We start from the raw sequence: 15,052 nt of genomic DNA, 5'->3' as shown, positions 1-15,052 counted from the left end.
ACAGTCTAAGGATAAGGGGTAAGCCATTTAGGACCGAGATGCGGAGGAACTTCTTCACCCAGAGAGTGGTGAACCTGTGGAATTCTCTACCACAGAAAGTTGTTGAGGCCAATTCACTAAATATATTCAAAAAGGAGTTAGATGAGGTCCTTACTGCTAGGGGGATCAAGGGGTATGGCGAGAAAGCAGGAATGGGGTACTGAAGTTGAATGTTCAGCCATGAACTCATTGAATGGCGGTGCAGGCTAGAAGGGCCGAATGGCCTACTCCTGCACCTATTTTCTATGTTTCTATGTTTCTATGTCACCATTAATGCAAGTCTGGCAGCTCTCACCAAACAACAATACATCGCCACTTTCCCATCAAACACTCCTAGGGCAGGTACAGCACGGGCTAGATACAGAGTAAAGCTCCCTCTCCACTGTCCCATCAAATACTCCAAGGGCAGATACAGCATGGGTTAGATACAGAGTAAAGCTCCCTCTACACTGTGCTATCAAACACTCCCAGGGCAGGTACAGCATAGGTTAGATACAGAGTAAAGCTCCCCCTACACTGTCCCATCAAACCTCCCAGGGAAGGTACAACACAGGTTAGATACAGAGTAAAGCTCCCTCTACACTGTCCCATCAAACAATCCCAGGGCAGGTACTGCATGGGTTAGATACAGAGTAAAGCTCCCTCTACACTGTCCCATCACACACTCCCAGGACAGGTACAGCATGGGTTAGACACAGAGTAAAGCTCCTTCTACACTGTCCCATCAAACACTCCCAGGGCAGGTACCGCATGGATTAGATACAGAGTAAAACTTCCTCTGCACTGTCCCATCAAACACTCGCAAGGCAGGTACCGCACGGGTTAGATATAGAGTAAAGCTCCCTCTACACTGTCCCATCAAACACTCCCAGGGCAGGAACAGCTCGGATTCGATGCAGAGTAAAATTCCCCTGGACTGTCCCATCAAACACTCGCTGGGCAGGTACAGTCTGGCTTAGATACAGAGTAAAGTTCCCCCCAAACTGTCCCATCAATCACACAATGGGACATTGTGAGGCCATGAAAGGTGATACAGAAATGCAAGTCTTTATTTTAAAGTTGAGAAACAGAAACTCCACATTTACATTCACCAGCTATCACCACTCACTGGGATTTCCATAATTGTTGCTCGGATTCAGAAATAATTGTCTGTCAGCCTTTTAGCCGAGCAAGGCCCAGACTGTGTTTCTACAGAAGTAGTGATGATCCTCCCTTTAATTCGACAGTTCGAGCAAACCTCACAACACATGTAGTGAATTCACTGAGATGAGGATTTCTAGTTAACCACATCATCCTTCAAACTCATCGAGAGTGACTGAATTTAAAGGGAGCGAAATAGTGAGGTGAATCTGTCACTTTATAAATTCATTCTCCCCTGGTAACACTGTGTCACTGTGCCCCATGTCCCATCTCTCTCTCCCCTCACCCCCTCACCCCTAGTCACACTGTGTCCCGTGTCCCATCTCTCTCTCCCCTCACCCATGGTCACACTGTGTCACTGTGCCCTGTGTCCCATCTCTCTCTCCCCTCCCCCCGTCACACTGTGTCACTGTGCCCCTCCTACAATGAGGAGCCCACTCTGCCCGCAGTATTCCAGATGTGCCTCTCCCTCGGTTTGTGCAGAGTCACTGTGAGTTTAGCTTTGCAGCACGAGAAACACTCAAATGAATGAACAAATTGGCACTGAAGTGGAATAGGAGGCAAATCCTTTGAGCTGGTGCCAGAGATGAACAAATTGAGGATTACAGAGCCAGCGGGAGATTCTATTTCCCACATTGAGATCGATGAGGATTAACTGACACCTTTGGTCTGGAAAAACTAAAAAAACAATCATCTCCGCTCCATCACCAAGACCACCCATTTCCACCTCCGTAACATCACTCGTCTCCGCCCTCCCTCGGCTCATCTACTGCTGAAACCCTCATCCAAGCCTTTGTTACCTCCAGACTCGACTATTCCAGTGTTCCCCTGGCCGGCCTCCCACCTTCCACCCTCCGTAAACTTCAGCTTGTTCAAAACTCAGCTTCTCCGTATTCTAACTCGCACCAAGTCCCGTTCCCCCATCACCCCTGTGTTCACTGATCAACGTTGGCTCCCGGTCCGGCAACACCCAAGTGGCGAGTGTCTCACCTCCTTACTCCCCATTGTATTTCCACCATCTTCAGGGCGCAAGTCATCCACTTGCCTGGATGAGTGCAGCTCCAACAACACTCAAAAAGCTCGACACTATCCAACACAAATTACCCTGCTTGATCAGCACCCCATCCAGCGGCTTAAACATTCAGTCCCTCACCAAGGACGTACCGTGTCTGCAGTGTGTACCATCTCCAAGATACACTACAACAATTCACCAAGGCTTCTTCGGCAGCACCTCCCAAACCCGTGACCTCTACCACCGAGAAGGACAAGGGCAGCACGCGCATGGGAGCAGCATCACCTCCAGATTCCGCTCCAAGTCACACACCATCCTGACCTGGAAGTATATTGCTGTTCCTTCATCATCGCTGGGTCAGAATCCTGGAACTCCCTCCCTAACAGCACTGTGAGAGTACCTTCACCACACAGACTGCAGTGGTTCAAGAAGGCAGCTCACCACCACCTTCTTGAGGGCAATTAGGGATGGGCAATAAATGCCAGTCTTGCCAACGACGCCCACATCCCGTGAACAAATGTTTAAAAAATGAAGAATGTGACTGGGACTGAGTCTCCCAGCAGGAACGGCAGTATCTCCCTCTGCCCAGTCTCAAAGCCCATGGTGGGATTGGAAGTCTCGTTCTCTGGATTACTGGTCCAGTAACAGGACTGGAAGACTGCGAACATGGTACCTTTGTTTCAAAAGGGAGAAAGGTATAGACTGAGTAATTACAGGCCAGTCAGCCTAACCTCTGGTGGGAAAATTATTGGAGAAAATTCTGAGGGACAGGATAAATCTTCACTTAGAAAGACAAGGATTAATCAAGGACAGTCAGCATGGATTTGTTAAGGGAAGGTCGTGTCTGACTAACTTGATTGAATTTTTTGAAGAGGTAACAAAGAGGGTCGATGAGGGTGCTGCATTTGATGTAGTGTATATGAATTTTACCAAGGTTTTTAATTAGGTCCCACATGGCAGACTGGTCATGAAAGTAAAAGCCCATGGGATCCAGGACAAAATGGCAAGGTGGATTCAAAATTGGCTCAGAGGCAGGAAGCAAAGTATAATTGTTGATGGGTGTTTTTGTGACTGGAAGGCTGTTAGCAGTGGGGTTCCGCAGGGCTCAGTTCAAGGTTCCTTGCTTTTTGTGGTATATATCAATGATTTAGACTTGAATGGAGCGGGTATGGTAAAGAAGTTTGCAGATGATACTAAAATCGGCTGTGTGGTTGATAATGAAGAAGAAAGCTGTAGACTGCAGGAAGATATCAATGAACTGCTCAGGTGGGCAGAACAGTGGCAAATAGAATTCAATCCGGAGAAGTGTGAGGTCGAACAAGGCAAGGGAATACACATTAAATGGTAGGACACTGAGAAGTGTAGAGGAACAAAGCAACCTTGGAGTGCATGTCCACAGATCCCTGAAGGTAGCAGGCCAGGCAGATAAGGTGGTTGAGAAGGCATACGGAATAATTCCCTTTATTATTCGAGGCATAAAATACAAGAGCAGGAAGATTATGCCTGAACTGTATAAAACACTACTTAAAACACAGTTAGAGTACTGTGTGCAGTTCTGGTCACCACATTATCGGAAAGATGTGACTGCACTAGAGAGAGTACAGTGGAGTTTTACGAGAATGTTGCCTGGACTGGAGAATTTTAGCCATGAGGACAGATTGGATATGCTGGGGTTGTTTTCCTTGGAACAGAGGAGGCGGAGGGGAGACCATATTGAAGTATATAAAATTGAGGGGCCGACATTGGGTGGATAGGAAGGACCTATTTCCCTTAGTAGAGAGGTCAACAACCAGGGAGCATAGATTCCAAGTAATTGTAGGAGGTTTAGAAGGGATTTGAGGGAACAAATTTTCACCCAGAGGGAGATGGGGGTCTGGAACTCACTGTCTGAAAGGGTGATAGAGGCAAGAAACCTCACTGCAAGTGCACTTGAAGTGCCGTAACCTACAGGGCCACAGACCAAGAGCTGGAAAGTGGGATTAGGTTGGAAAGCTCTTTGTTGGCCGGGGCAGACAAGATGGGCCGAAATATCATCCTTCCGTGCTGTAAATTTATATGGTTCTATGAAGCCCTGTCCCACCATACCCCGGTACATTCGATCCCAGCAGCTTCTGAGCAGGAGTTAGTGTCTTTGCACCAAGGTTACAGCCACAGTCTGAATCCATTCTCACCCTGGAGTCTTTCTGTCTCACTCACTCACTCACAGTGAATACAGAATCAGGGAACAGAAGTTCCGGAGACAGAACAGATTGGGAAAGAATAAGCGAGTACACGTGTCAAAAACTGCTCCATATTAAACGATGCGAACTATGGGATAAAGGCCCATAAATTCAGCTCGTTTTTATCGGTGAAAGAAAAATGATTGCAACATCACACAGTCCTTCATTGGCTGTGAAGCTTTGGGACGTCCTGAGGTGTGAGATTGACACAGTAACACCTCGTCTGGTCTCACTGGGTCCGGGCAATGTTTCACACACAGCTTCCACAGTGCAATATGCAACAGCTGGAAGGTTTACCTCAAAGACTTGGGATTGTTTTTATAACAGATCACTAATTGAGCTGGAGAATAATTCCCTCCGATAAACTGCATGTTCTGCAATAAATTATACATTTCAATTATTGCTGAAACATATATAGTTATTAAACAAGGAGTTTTCCCTCGAACAGTGATGTCGGAACCAGTTATCCTGAGGAGACAATTAACTCACCGAGAGGATCATTAATATTTAGAAGCAGGCCTGAATTTACATTTCAATTACATCTTTGCGGGCCAGTTTATATCGCACTGACACCCACTCAGATCAGATTGCCAGGCACGGTGAGATTATAGCAACACTCACTGGAACCAGTCGGTGCCTATTGGGCTAAATCAGACTCGCATGAAATGAAAAGTCTCGCAGCAGCACCAGAGACACTGAACATTATAAACAGCAGTGACCAGAAACACAATGGGACATATTCCCCATTGGGAATATGGGACAGGGCTCAGACACAGGGTCAGGGGCTCCAGGGGGTGTTTGTAAACATTCGACCTCCCTCCTCACATCTATTACCGTGTCTAATTTTACAAACACTGCCCCCTTTACGGTGCGACACTGGGAAGCAGTGAATTTTGGGGTTGAAGGGTCCTGACCTTTCCTGTTCAGTTCAGCAGTGTTACATCTCCTCACAGTTCCACTAACTGCAACTTATCAGAATGTTATTCCATCCCCATATCTCCTCCTTCACCAAGACCACCTATTTACACCTCAGTCACATCGCCCATCTCTGCCCCTGGCTCAACTGCTGCTTAAACCCTCATCCTTGCCTTTGTTACCTCTCGACTCAACTATTCCAACACTTTCCCAGCCGGCGTCCCAGCTTGCTCTCTCTAAGTTCATCCAAAACTCTGCTGCCCATATCCTGACACACACCAAGTCCCGTTCACCCATCACTCCTATGCTTGCTGACGGACATTGGCTCCCAGTCCAGCAATACTTCAATTCTAAAATTCTCATTCTCATTTTGAAATCACGGCATAGCCTCACCCCTCCCTATCTCTGTAACCCCTTCCAGCCCTACACCCCTCCCTATCCGTGTAACATTCTCCAGCCCTATGTTCCTCCCTATCTCTATATCCTGCTCCCACCCTACACCCCTCACTATCTCTGTATCCTCCTCCCACCTTACAACCCTCCCTCTCCCTGTAACCCCCCTCAGCCCTATACCCCTCCCTATCCCTGTAATCCCCTCCAGAACGACACCCCTCCCTAGCTCTGTAACCCCCTCCCATCCTACACCGCTCCCTATCTCTGTATCCTCCTCCCATGCTACACCCCGCCCTATCCCTGTAATCCCCTGCAGCCCTATATCCCGTCCCTATTTCTGTTACCCCCTCCCATGCTACACCCCTCCCTATCTCTGTAACCCCCTCCCCTCCTATACCGCTCCCTATCTCTGTATCCTCCTCCCACCCTACACCCTTCCCTATCCCTGTAATCCCCTGCAGCCCTATACCCCTCCCTATTCCTGTAACCCCCTCCCACCCTACACCCATCCCAATCTCTGTATCCTCCTCCCACTATTATCGCCTCTCTCTGCCACTAGCTCAAAGCTATCCAATTAGTCCCACTCTCTGCTTTTACCCCACAGCTCTCCAAACATCTCCTTTTCCAGTATTTATCCAATTCCCTTTTGACTGTTATTATTGAATCTGCTTACAATTCCCTTTCAGCACATTCCAGATCATAAAAACTCGCTGCTTGAAAAAATTCTCCTCATCTCCCCCTGTGGCTTTTTTGCCAATTACCTTCAATCTGTGTCCTCTGGTTACCGACCCTCCTGCCACTGGAAACAGTTTCTCCTTATTTACTCGATCAAATCAGGATTTTAAACACCTCTATTAAATCTCCCCCTAACCTTCTCTGCTCTAAGGAGAAAAATTCCAGCTTCTCCGGTCTTTCCACATAACTGACATCCCACATCCCGGGTACATTCTGGTAAATCCCCTCTGCACCCTCTCCAAGGCAGTGACATCCTTCCTAAAGTGCGCTGCCCAGAATTGGACACAATACTCCAGCTGGGGCCTAACCAGTGATTTATAAAGGTTCACCATAACTCCCTTGCTTTTGTACTCGATGCGTCTGTTAATGAAGCAAATGTCGGAGTTTGGATGGAATTGACTTTGATAAAGACCGTTCAGCGAGCGTCCATTCATAGCACTACACACAACAGAGGCTGCCTCAGAAAGGCTTCTACTCACCAGCGAGCAGTACATCTCGGGGGTCTCTCCACACGTACTGTCGGAGGGATCCAAGCTGACCTTCAGGAACCTGGTGAGCAGTGTGGCCTCGGGCTGGCAGGCCATGTAATCCCAACTCATCCCCTGGTCCCAGTGAAGCTGAGCCTTACACAGGTCGTAGTGACCCCAGGTCGGGAAGTGCTGCGCGGCGAGAGACAGGGCCGCCCAAAGGGCCTGAAGGGGCAACGAGCCAGACAGATGCATCATTCTGACTGGACCCCGCTCAGAGAGAAGGGATCTCGGTCTGTCTGGGGGTGATTCAGGGGGTCTCCACTCTGACTGGATCCCACTCAGAGAGGGACCATCTCGGTGCTTGCAGATGTTCCAGATGTTGGGATTCCAGATGCTTTCTCAGTGTTGGTGCAAATGTTCCAAATGTTGGGATTCCAGCTGTTTCCCCAGTGTTGGTGCAGATGTCGGGTTTGGGGATTTCTGCTGTTTTCTCAGTGTTGATGCAGATGTGCCGGGTGTTGGGATGCCAGATGATTTCCCAGTTTTGGTGCAGATGTGCCAGGTGTTGGGACTGCAGCTGTTTCCCTCAGCTGTTCACTGTGTCAGACAGATGCTCTGATTGGCTGGTCAGTCAGTACTGCGACCCAATGAGATGACTGTCTCCTGACCAGAGTCAGCTTCCCATCGATCATCTCTTCCTTCTGGCATCAGTTCCCTGTTAGGGGAGAAATAAAATCAATGCATTTGGGAACAGGTGCAACTCCTGCCCTTCGACCTTCGACCCGCACCCTCCAACTCTACTTCCCATTGGTTGCAGTGTTCCACAGAAATAATTACCAGTTGGGAATCACAGCAGATGATACGAGCTGCCTAGATGACCCAAGTTAAGATCACAAATTATATAAATGCCCTCTGACAATGCGGCATTCTCTCAGTACTGTCCCTCCAACATTGCAGTGCTCCTGCAGTACTGCCCCTCCAACAGTGCTTCACTCCCTTAGTCCTGTCCCTCTGAAACTGCAGCACTCCCTCACTTCTGCCCCTCCGACAATGCAGCACTGCCTTAGTACTGCCCCTCCGACAGTGCATCACTCCCTCAGTACTGCCCCTCCGACAGTGCAGCAGTCCCTCAGTACTGCCCCTCCGACAGTGCAGCACTCCCTCAGTACTGCCCCTCCGACAGTGCAGCACTACCTCTGTAATGCCTCTCCGATAAAGTGGCGCTCCCTCAGTATTGCCTCTCCGACAGTGCAGTGCTCCCTCAGTACTGAACATTCGACAGTGTAACACTCCCTCAGTACTGCCCCTCCGACATTGCAGCCCTCCCTCAGTACTGCCCCTCCGACAGTGCAGCACTCCCTCAGTTCTGCCCGTCCAACAGTGCAGCACTCCCTCAGTACTGCCCCTAGAAAGTGCAGCACTCCCTCAGTACTGCCCCTCTGATAGTGCAGCACTCCCTCAGTACTGCATCGGGTGTGTCAGCCTGGATTCTGGGCTCGAGTCTCTGGAGTGGGATTGAGTCAGCTGCTGCAGGGGGAGGGAGAAGAACTGCAAAAGCAAAATCTATTCTCCTTCCTCCATCATCTCACCTCAATCTCAGCCGCAGCTCACACTGGAAAAGCAAAATTATTCTCATTCTTACTATAAAACATTGACCTTTAAACACTGACACACTCTGGGTTTGGTGACTCTCCCACAGTCTGTTTTATGACACAAGGTGTTACTCTGGGCTGTGATTGATATACAGAAGAATAACGGGGATATTTATAACACAGTTTCTATAATAAATACTACGGGTTTTATAAACTGCTACACTGTGAGCAGGAATAGTCTCTGAATGTCTCACTTCCTCCCCGTAATGCTGTTCCCCTTCAGCTCGAGCATCACAATCCACAGTCATCTTCTGGGCCCAACGTCACTACTCCTGCTCAAGCCCCCAACACACACTCACCATCTCCAGTCACACCCCCAACACACACTCACCATCTCCAGTCACACCCCCAACACACACTCACCATCTCCAGTCACACCCCCAACACACACTCACCATCTCCAGTCACACCCCCAACACACACTCACCATCTCCAGTCACACCCCCAACACACACTCACCATCTCCAGTCACACCCCCAACACACACTCACCATATCCAGTCACACCCCAACACATACTCACCATCTCCAGTCACACCCCCAACACACACTCACCATCTCCAGTCACACCCCCAACACACACTCACCATCTCCAGTCACACCCCAACACATACTCACCATCTCCAGTCACACCCCCAACACACACTCACCATCTCCAGTCACACCCCCAACACATGCTCACCATCTCCAGTCACACGCCCAACACACACTCACCATCTCTAGCCACAACAACACAAACTCACCATCTCCAGTCACACCCCCAGCACACACTCACCATCTCCAGTCACACCCCCAGCACACAATCACCATCTCCAGTCACACCCCCAACACACACTCACCATCTCCAGTCACACCCCCAGCACACAATCACCATCTCCAGTCACACCCCCAACACACGCTCACCATCTCCAGTCACACCCAACACACACTCACCATCTCCAGTCACACCCCCAACACACGCTCACCATCTCCAGTCACACCCAACACACACTCACCATCTCCAGTCACACCCCCAACACACACTCACCATCTCCAGTCACACCCCCAACACACACTCACCATCTCCAGTCACACCCCCAACACACACTCACCATCTCCAGTCACACCCCCAACACACGCTCACCATCTCCAGTCACACCCAACACACACTCACCATCTCCAGTCACACCCCCAACACACACTCACCATCTCCAATCACACCCCCAGCACACACTCACCATCTCCAAACACCGTCCCCCCCCCACACACACACAATACCTGCAATTATATCGCATTTTTAACACAGTAAAAGTAGGAGACATTTTAGGAGAAATTGCATAACTCTCAGCAAAAATAAATTCCAGTGAGAAAGAAAGACTGTAAGAGAAGGATGAACCATCCGTGGCTAACTCAGGAAGTAAAGGATGGTGTCAAATTGAAAACAAAGGCATACAATGTTGCGAAGATTAGTGGGAAGCCAGAGGATTGGGAAATTTTTAGAAATCAGCAACGGACGATTTAAAAAGTAATAAAGAGAGAGAAGATAGAGTAAACTAGCAAGAAATAAAAAAACAGACAGTAAGAGTTTCTACAGGTATATAAAAAGGAAGAGAGTAACTAAAGTAAACGTTGGTCCCTTAGAGGATAAGTCTGAGGTATTAATAATGGGTAACAGGGAAATACCAGAGACTTTGAACAAATATTTTGTGTCAGTCTTCATGGTCGAAGACACTAAAAGCATGCCAATAATAATAGATCATCATGGGGCTATAGAGAGGGGGACCTTAAAACAATCACTATCACTAGAGAAAAAGTATTAGGCAAACTAATGCGATAGACAAGTCCCCTGGACCTGATGGCCACCATCTTAGGGTCCTAAAAAAGGTGGCTGCAGAGATAGTGGATGCATTGTTTGTAATCTACCAAAATTCCCTGGATTCTGGAGAGGTCCCAACAGGATAGAAAACCGCAAATGTAACATCCCTATTCAAGAAAGGAGGGAGACAGAAAGTAGGAAACTATAGACCAGTTAGCCTAACATTGGGAAAATGCTGGAGTCCATTTTTAAGGAAGTAGTAGTAGGACATTTAGAAAATCATAATACAATCAAGCAGAATCAGCATGGTTTTATGAAAGGGAAATTATGTCTAACAAATTTGCTGGAATTTTTTAAGGATGTAATGAGTTGGGTGGATAAAGGGGAACCAGTGGATGAGGTGTATTTGGATTTCCAGAAGGCATTCGATAAGATATCATATAAAAGGTTACCACACTAGATAAGAGCTCATGAGGTTAGGGGTAATATATTAGCATGGATAGAGAATTGACTAACTAACAGAAAACAGAATCGGGATGAATAGGGGAGTCAAGGATTATGGGGAGCGGGCAGGAAAGTGGAGTTGAGGCCATGATCAGATCAGCCATTGAATAGCGGAGCAAGCTCGAAAGGACAAATGTCCTACTCATGCTCCTATTTCTTATGTTCTTATGTGTAAATCATCCCAAGGTTTCTTACAGTAGTGTAATCTGGCAAAAATTGACACCGAGCCACATATGGAGATATTAGGGCAGGTGACCGAATGCTTGGTCAAAGATGTAGGTTTTAAGGAGAGTCTTAAAGCAGGAGTGGGAGAGATGGAGAGGTTTAGGGAGGGAATTCCAGAGATTAGGGTCCAGGCAGCTGAAGGCACGGCTGCCAATGGTGGAGTGAAGGGAATGGGGGATGGACAAGAGGCCAGAATTGGAGGAGTGCAGAGATCTCGGGGGGTTGTAGGGCTGGATGTTCTCACAGTCAGGCATCACTAGAGTTTGATGAGATGGTGATATTTTCTGCCTAGTTAAGGGGAGATTATTTTCAGTGATCACATTATCTTCACAAGCTGCAGATCAATATAAATAATGACACCTTGAGAACTGGCGAATTGGGTTTGAATTTATAGAGAGCTCAGAGCTGAGGGGAGTTTGAATCTTGCCCAGTGTGTGGTTCTGGGATGTGGGCTGATGTGATGCCCTTCGCTCTGGACACTCTCTGATTTCGACATTAAATGAAATGTGGGGGAAAGTGAATCTGATGCCAGACAAGAGCATTAAACACACGGCGGGGAAACAGAACAAGTTCAGGGTCAGGCTCTTCATCAAAAACTCATTTCCATCAACGCTGATTTAAGGCTCATCCAATCCCAGTGTTTGTGTGTGAAGGATTATTTCTTCAATCACCATGAAATAAGAAAGCTCCTTCTGCACCTCCGATCGTTTCTAAAGTCTAACAGTGTGGGAATGAGTGAGTGAGGAGAGGCTCAGAGAGAGCCAATTGTTCCCAACACTGGGGATGGTCCAGGGTGTGAGACTGGGTCCGAGTGGCAGGGGGCACTGTTCAGTGTTCCAGCCGCTCCATCCAAGGGTGAATGGGATTGTGTATCTGGGAGTGTTGGTGATTGGCAGATTGCAGGAAACAGTATAACTTAACCTGCACTGCTCACAGCCTCACATACAATGTATATAGCACCCTATACAATGTACATGTCCCCTCTACAATGCACACCACCACCCGCCCCCCCCATACAAAGCAAAAATGCCCCTATATGGTGCACACATCCCCCTATACAATGCACACATCCCCCTATACAATGTACACATCCCCCTATACAATGTACACATTCCCCTATCCAATGCATGTAATCCTCTTTTACAAACATCCAGAACCGGATGAGGAGAAATTTCCTCCAACTATATATTGGGAAATCCAAATCCATTATCTTCGGTCCCCGCCACAAACTCCGTTCCCTATTCACCGACTCCATCCCTCTCCCTGCCAACTGTTTGATGCTGAACCAGGCTGTTCACAACCTTGGTGTTGTATTTTACCCCGAGATGAGCTTCCGACCCCATAGACTCACCAATAACAAGACTGCAGACTTCCATCTCCGTAACATCGCCTGTCTCCGCGCCTGCCTCAGCTCATCTGCTGCTGAAACCCCCATCCATGCCTTTGTTACCTCCAGACTCGACTATTCCAATGGTCTCCTGGCTGGCCTCACATCTCCACCCTACATAAACATGAGCTCATCCAAAACTCACACCAATCCCGTTCACCCATCAACCCTGTGCCCGCTGATTGACATTGGCTCCCGGTTAAGCAACACCTCGATTTTAATATTTTCATCCTTGTTTTCAAATCCCTCCATGGTCTCGCCCCTGCCTATCATTGGATTCTCGTCCAGCCCTAAACCCACCGAAATCTTTGCTCTCCTCCAATTCAGGCCTCTTGTCCATCCCCCAGTCCCTTTGCTCCACCATTGTTGGCCATGCCATCAGCTGCCTGGGCCCTAAGCTCTGCAATTCCCTGCCTGAACCTCTCTACCTCTCTCCTTCTTTAAGATGCTCCTTAAAATCCACCACTTTGAACGAGTTTTTGAAAATCTGTCTTAATATCCTTATGTGGCTTAGTGTCAAAGTTTGTCGATTTACATTCCTGTGAAGCGCCTTCGCATGTTTTACTACATTAAAGGCGCTATATAAATGCAAGTTGCAGTACAATGCGATTGTTCATCATATAGAATGCATACTGCCCTCCGATACAATTCCCAGCTCTCCTAAAGAAGGCATGCAACCCTCAGATACAATGCACAGAAAGAAGCCCTTAATCCAAATCACAGCCCCCCTATACAATTCACAGCCACCTATACAATTCACAGCCCCCCCCCCCCCCCCACCCCGCCGATACAATGCTGCAATCCTGAGATACAATGCACAGAAAGAAGCCCCTTATCCAAATCACAGACCCCCCCTATACAATTCACAGCCCCTCCCTATACAATACACAGCCCGCCTGTACAATTCACAGCCCCCCCCCCCATACATTTCACAGCCCCCCCCATACATTTCACAGCCCCCCTATACAATGCTGTAACCCTCAGATACAATGCACAGAAGCCCCTTATCCAATTGGACATTGCTGCTCTAGAATGCACACAGAACCTTCCTCTCCAATTCTCCAGCCCTCCCACACAATACACACAGGAACCTGTCTGATCCCCGGGCCAAGCCGTCAGTCGCTGCTGGAAACATCAAGGCGATCCCGGGAGATCCCGGGACAGAGTCTGACTCACTCTGGGGAGATCAGCGAGCTCCGGACGGGGCGAGATCCCGGAGCCAGCTCCGCATTGCTCAGCAACAAGTCCAGGAGCCTCTTCAATGGACCCGAGGAGTTTAGCCCAGAATCCGCACTCAGGGGAGGGAGAGAGAGAGAGGGCGGGAGGGAGGGAGAGAGAGAGAGAGAAGGGGAGAGATAGGGAGAGAGAAAGAGTGCGGGAGGGAGAGAGGGGAGGGCGGGAGTGGAGGGAGGGAGGGGAAGGGGAGGGAGGGAGGGAGGAGAGAGAGGGGAGGGAGGGAGAGGATGGAGAGGAGGGAGGGGAAGAGAGAGGGAGGGGGAGGAGAGGGGAGGAAGAGATGGAGAAAGAGGGAAGAGAGCAAAAGAGAAAGGAGAAAGAGATAGAAGTGAGTAAAGGGAATGTGAAACCGAAAGAGAAAATTTGACTGGGAGAGATCGAGAAATAAAGAAAGAGAAAAGGGGGGTGGGGAAGAAAACGAGAGCGAGAGAGAGAGAAATAGAGATCCCGAGATTCAGAGAGAAAAATGAAATCTCAATCCAGGGGCTCAGACTGGGAACGTCCCAGCTCAGCATTCCGCGCGGTCCTAAAGCCCCATCAGAATAATTCAGATAATCAGCACGGTTTGGGCTGTGAAATGGTTTCTGCTGTTATTTATATATAAACCCCACATGAAATGCGGTAATTATAAGTTTAATAATATGGGGGAGAGGGAGGTGAAAGTCCAGGGTGGAGATCAGATTCCTGCACTGCTCCAGGGATCTGTCCTGTTTCTGTTTACAATTTTCCCGGGAGAGCTGACTAATGTCCCATCTATACAGGGCTCTGGGGAAAGGGCAGGGAGGGGGACTGATCGGATCGTTCTTTCAAAGAGCCGGCACAAGCATGATGGGTAAATGGCCTTCTCCTGTGCTGTGAGATTCTGTGGAAGGATTAAACACATAAACCTTGGGGTGAGAGGTTCTTGGACCCTTCGTGCTTGCAGCATTTAACTCGAGAAATGAAGGCAAGTCCGGCAGCTTTACGAGAGCCGCAGAGGGAGGCCGTTCAGCCCCCCTTTCCAATAAATGCTACAAATCCCCCAGCCCCGCCCATCACAGCCTCCCACTGATCCTTGTGAATGGCCCCAGAGGTTTCAATCCCACTCCCTGCCCCGGGCCCATTTCACATATTGGTCACTGTCGGTGTGGAGTGTCTCCTGACACCAGTCCTGAACCTGCCTTTTCCCAGTCTGTTCTTGTGTCTCCTTATCTTGCAGTCACCGTTTAACTTCACATGGTGACGGGGGATTCATCTTTTCCATTCCACTTAGTGTCATATACAGCTCTGTAAGATCCTGTCTCATTCACCCTCAGAGAGTGAGAGAAGAGAAAGGGAGAGATAGAGAGAAG

At 48.6% G+C, this 15,052-nt stretch overlaps 1 protein-coding gene across 1 annotated transcript in view; it reads right to left on the bottom strand.

Annotated features, from left to right (window-relative positions):
- The window catches only part of LOC139268006 (netrin-G1-like), a 43,560-nt gene extending 29,816 nt beyond the window's left edge, over positions 1 to 13,744 (bottom strand). Inside the window, exons 1-2 of the mRNA XM_070885971.1 lie at positions 13,662 to 13,744; positions 6,933 to 7,638 (exon numbers count right to left, since the gene is read on the bottom strand). Of these exons, the coding sequence (XP_070742072.1) occupies positions 6,933 to 7,178 (246 nt within the window). The 5' untranslated portion in view covers positions 7,179 to 7,638; positions 13,662 to 13,744. The remainder of the gene's footprint in view (positions 1 to 6,932; positions 7,639 to 13,661) is intronic.
- Between the last annotated feature and the right edge of the window lie 1,308 nt (positions 13,745 to 15,052).

The sequence above is a fragment of the Pristiophorus japonicus genome, chromosome 8 (assembly GCF_044704955.1).
Source record: "Pristiophorus japonicus isolate sPriJap1 chromosome 8, sPriJap1.hap1, whole genome shotgun sequence".
NCBI classification, from domain to species: domain Eukaryota; kingdom Metazoa; phylum Chordata; class Chondrichthyes; family Pristiophoridae; genus Pristiophorus; species Pristiophorus japonicus.
This window is presented reverse-complemented; position numbering and strand designations above follow the sequence as displayed.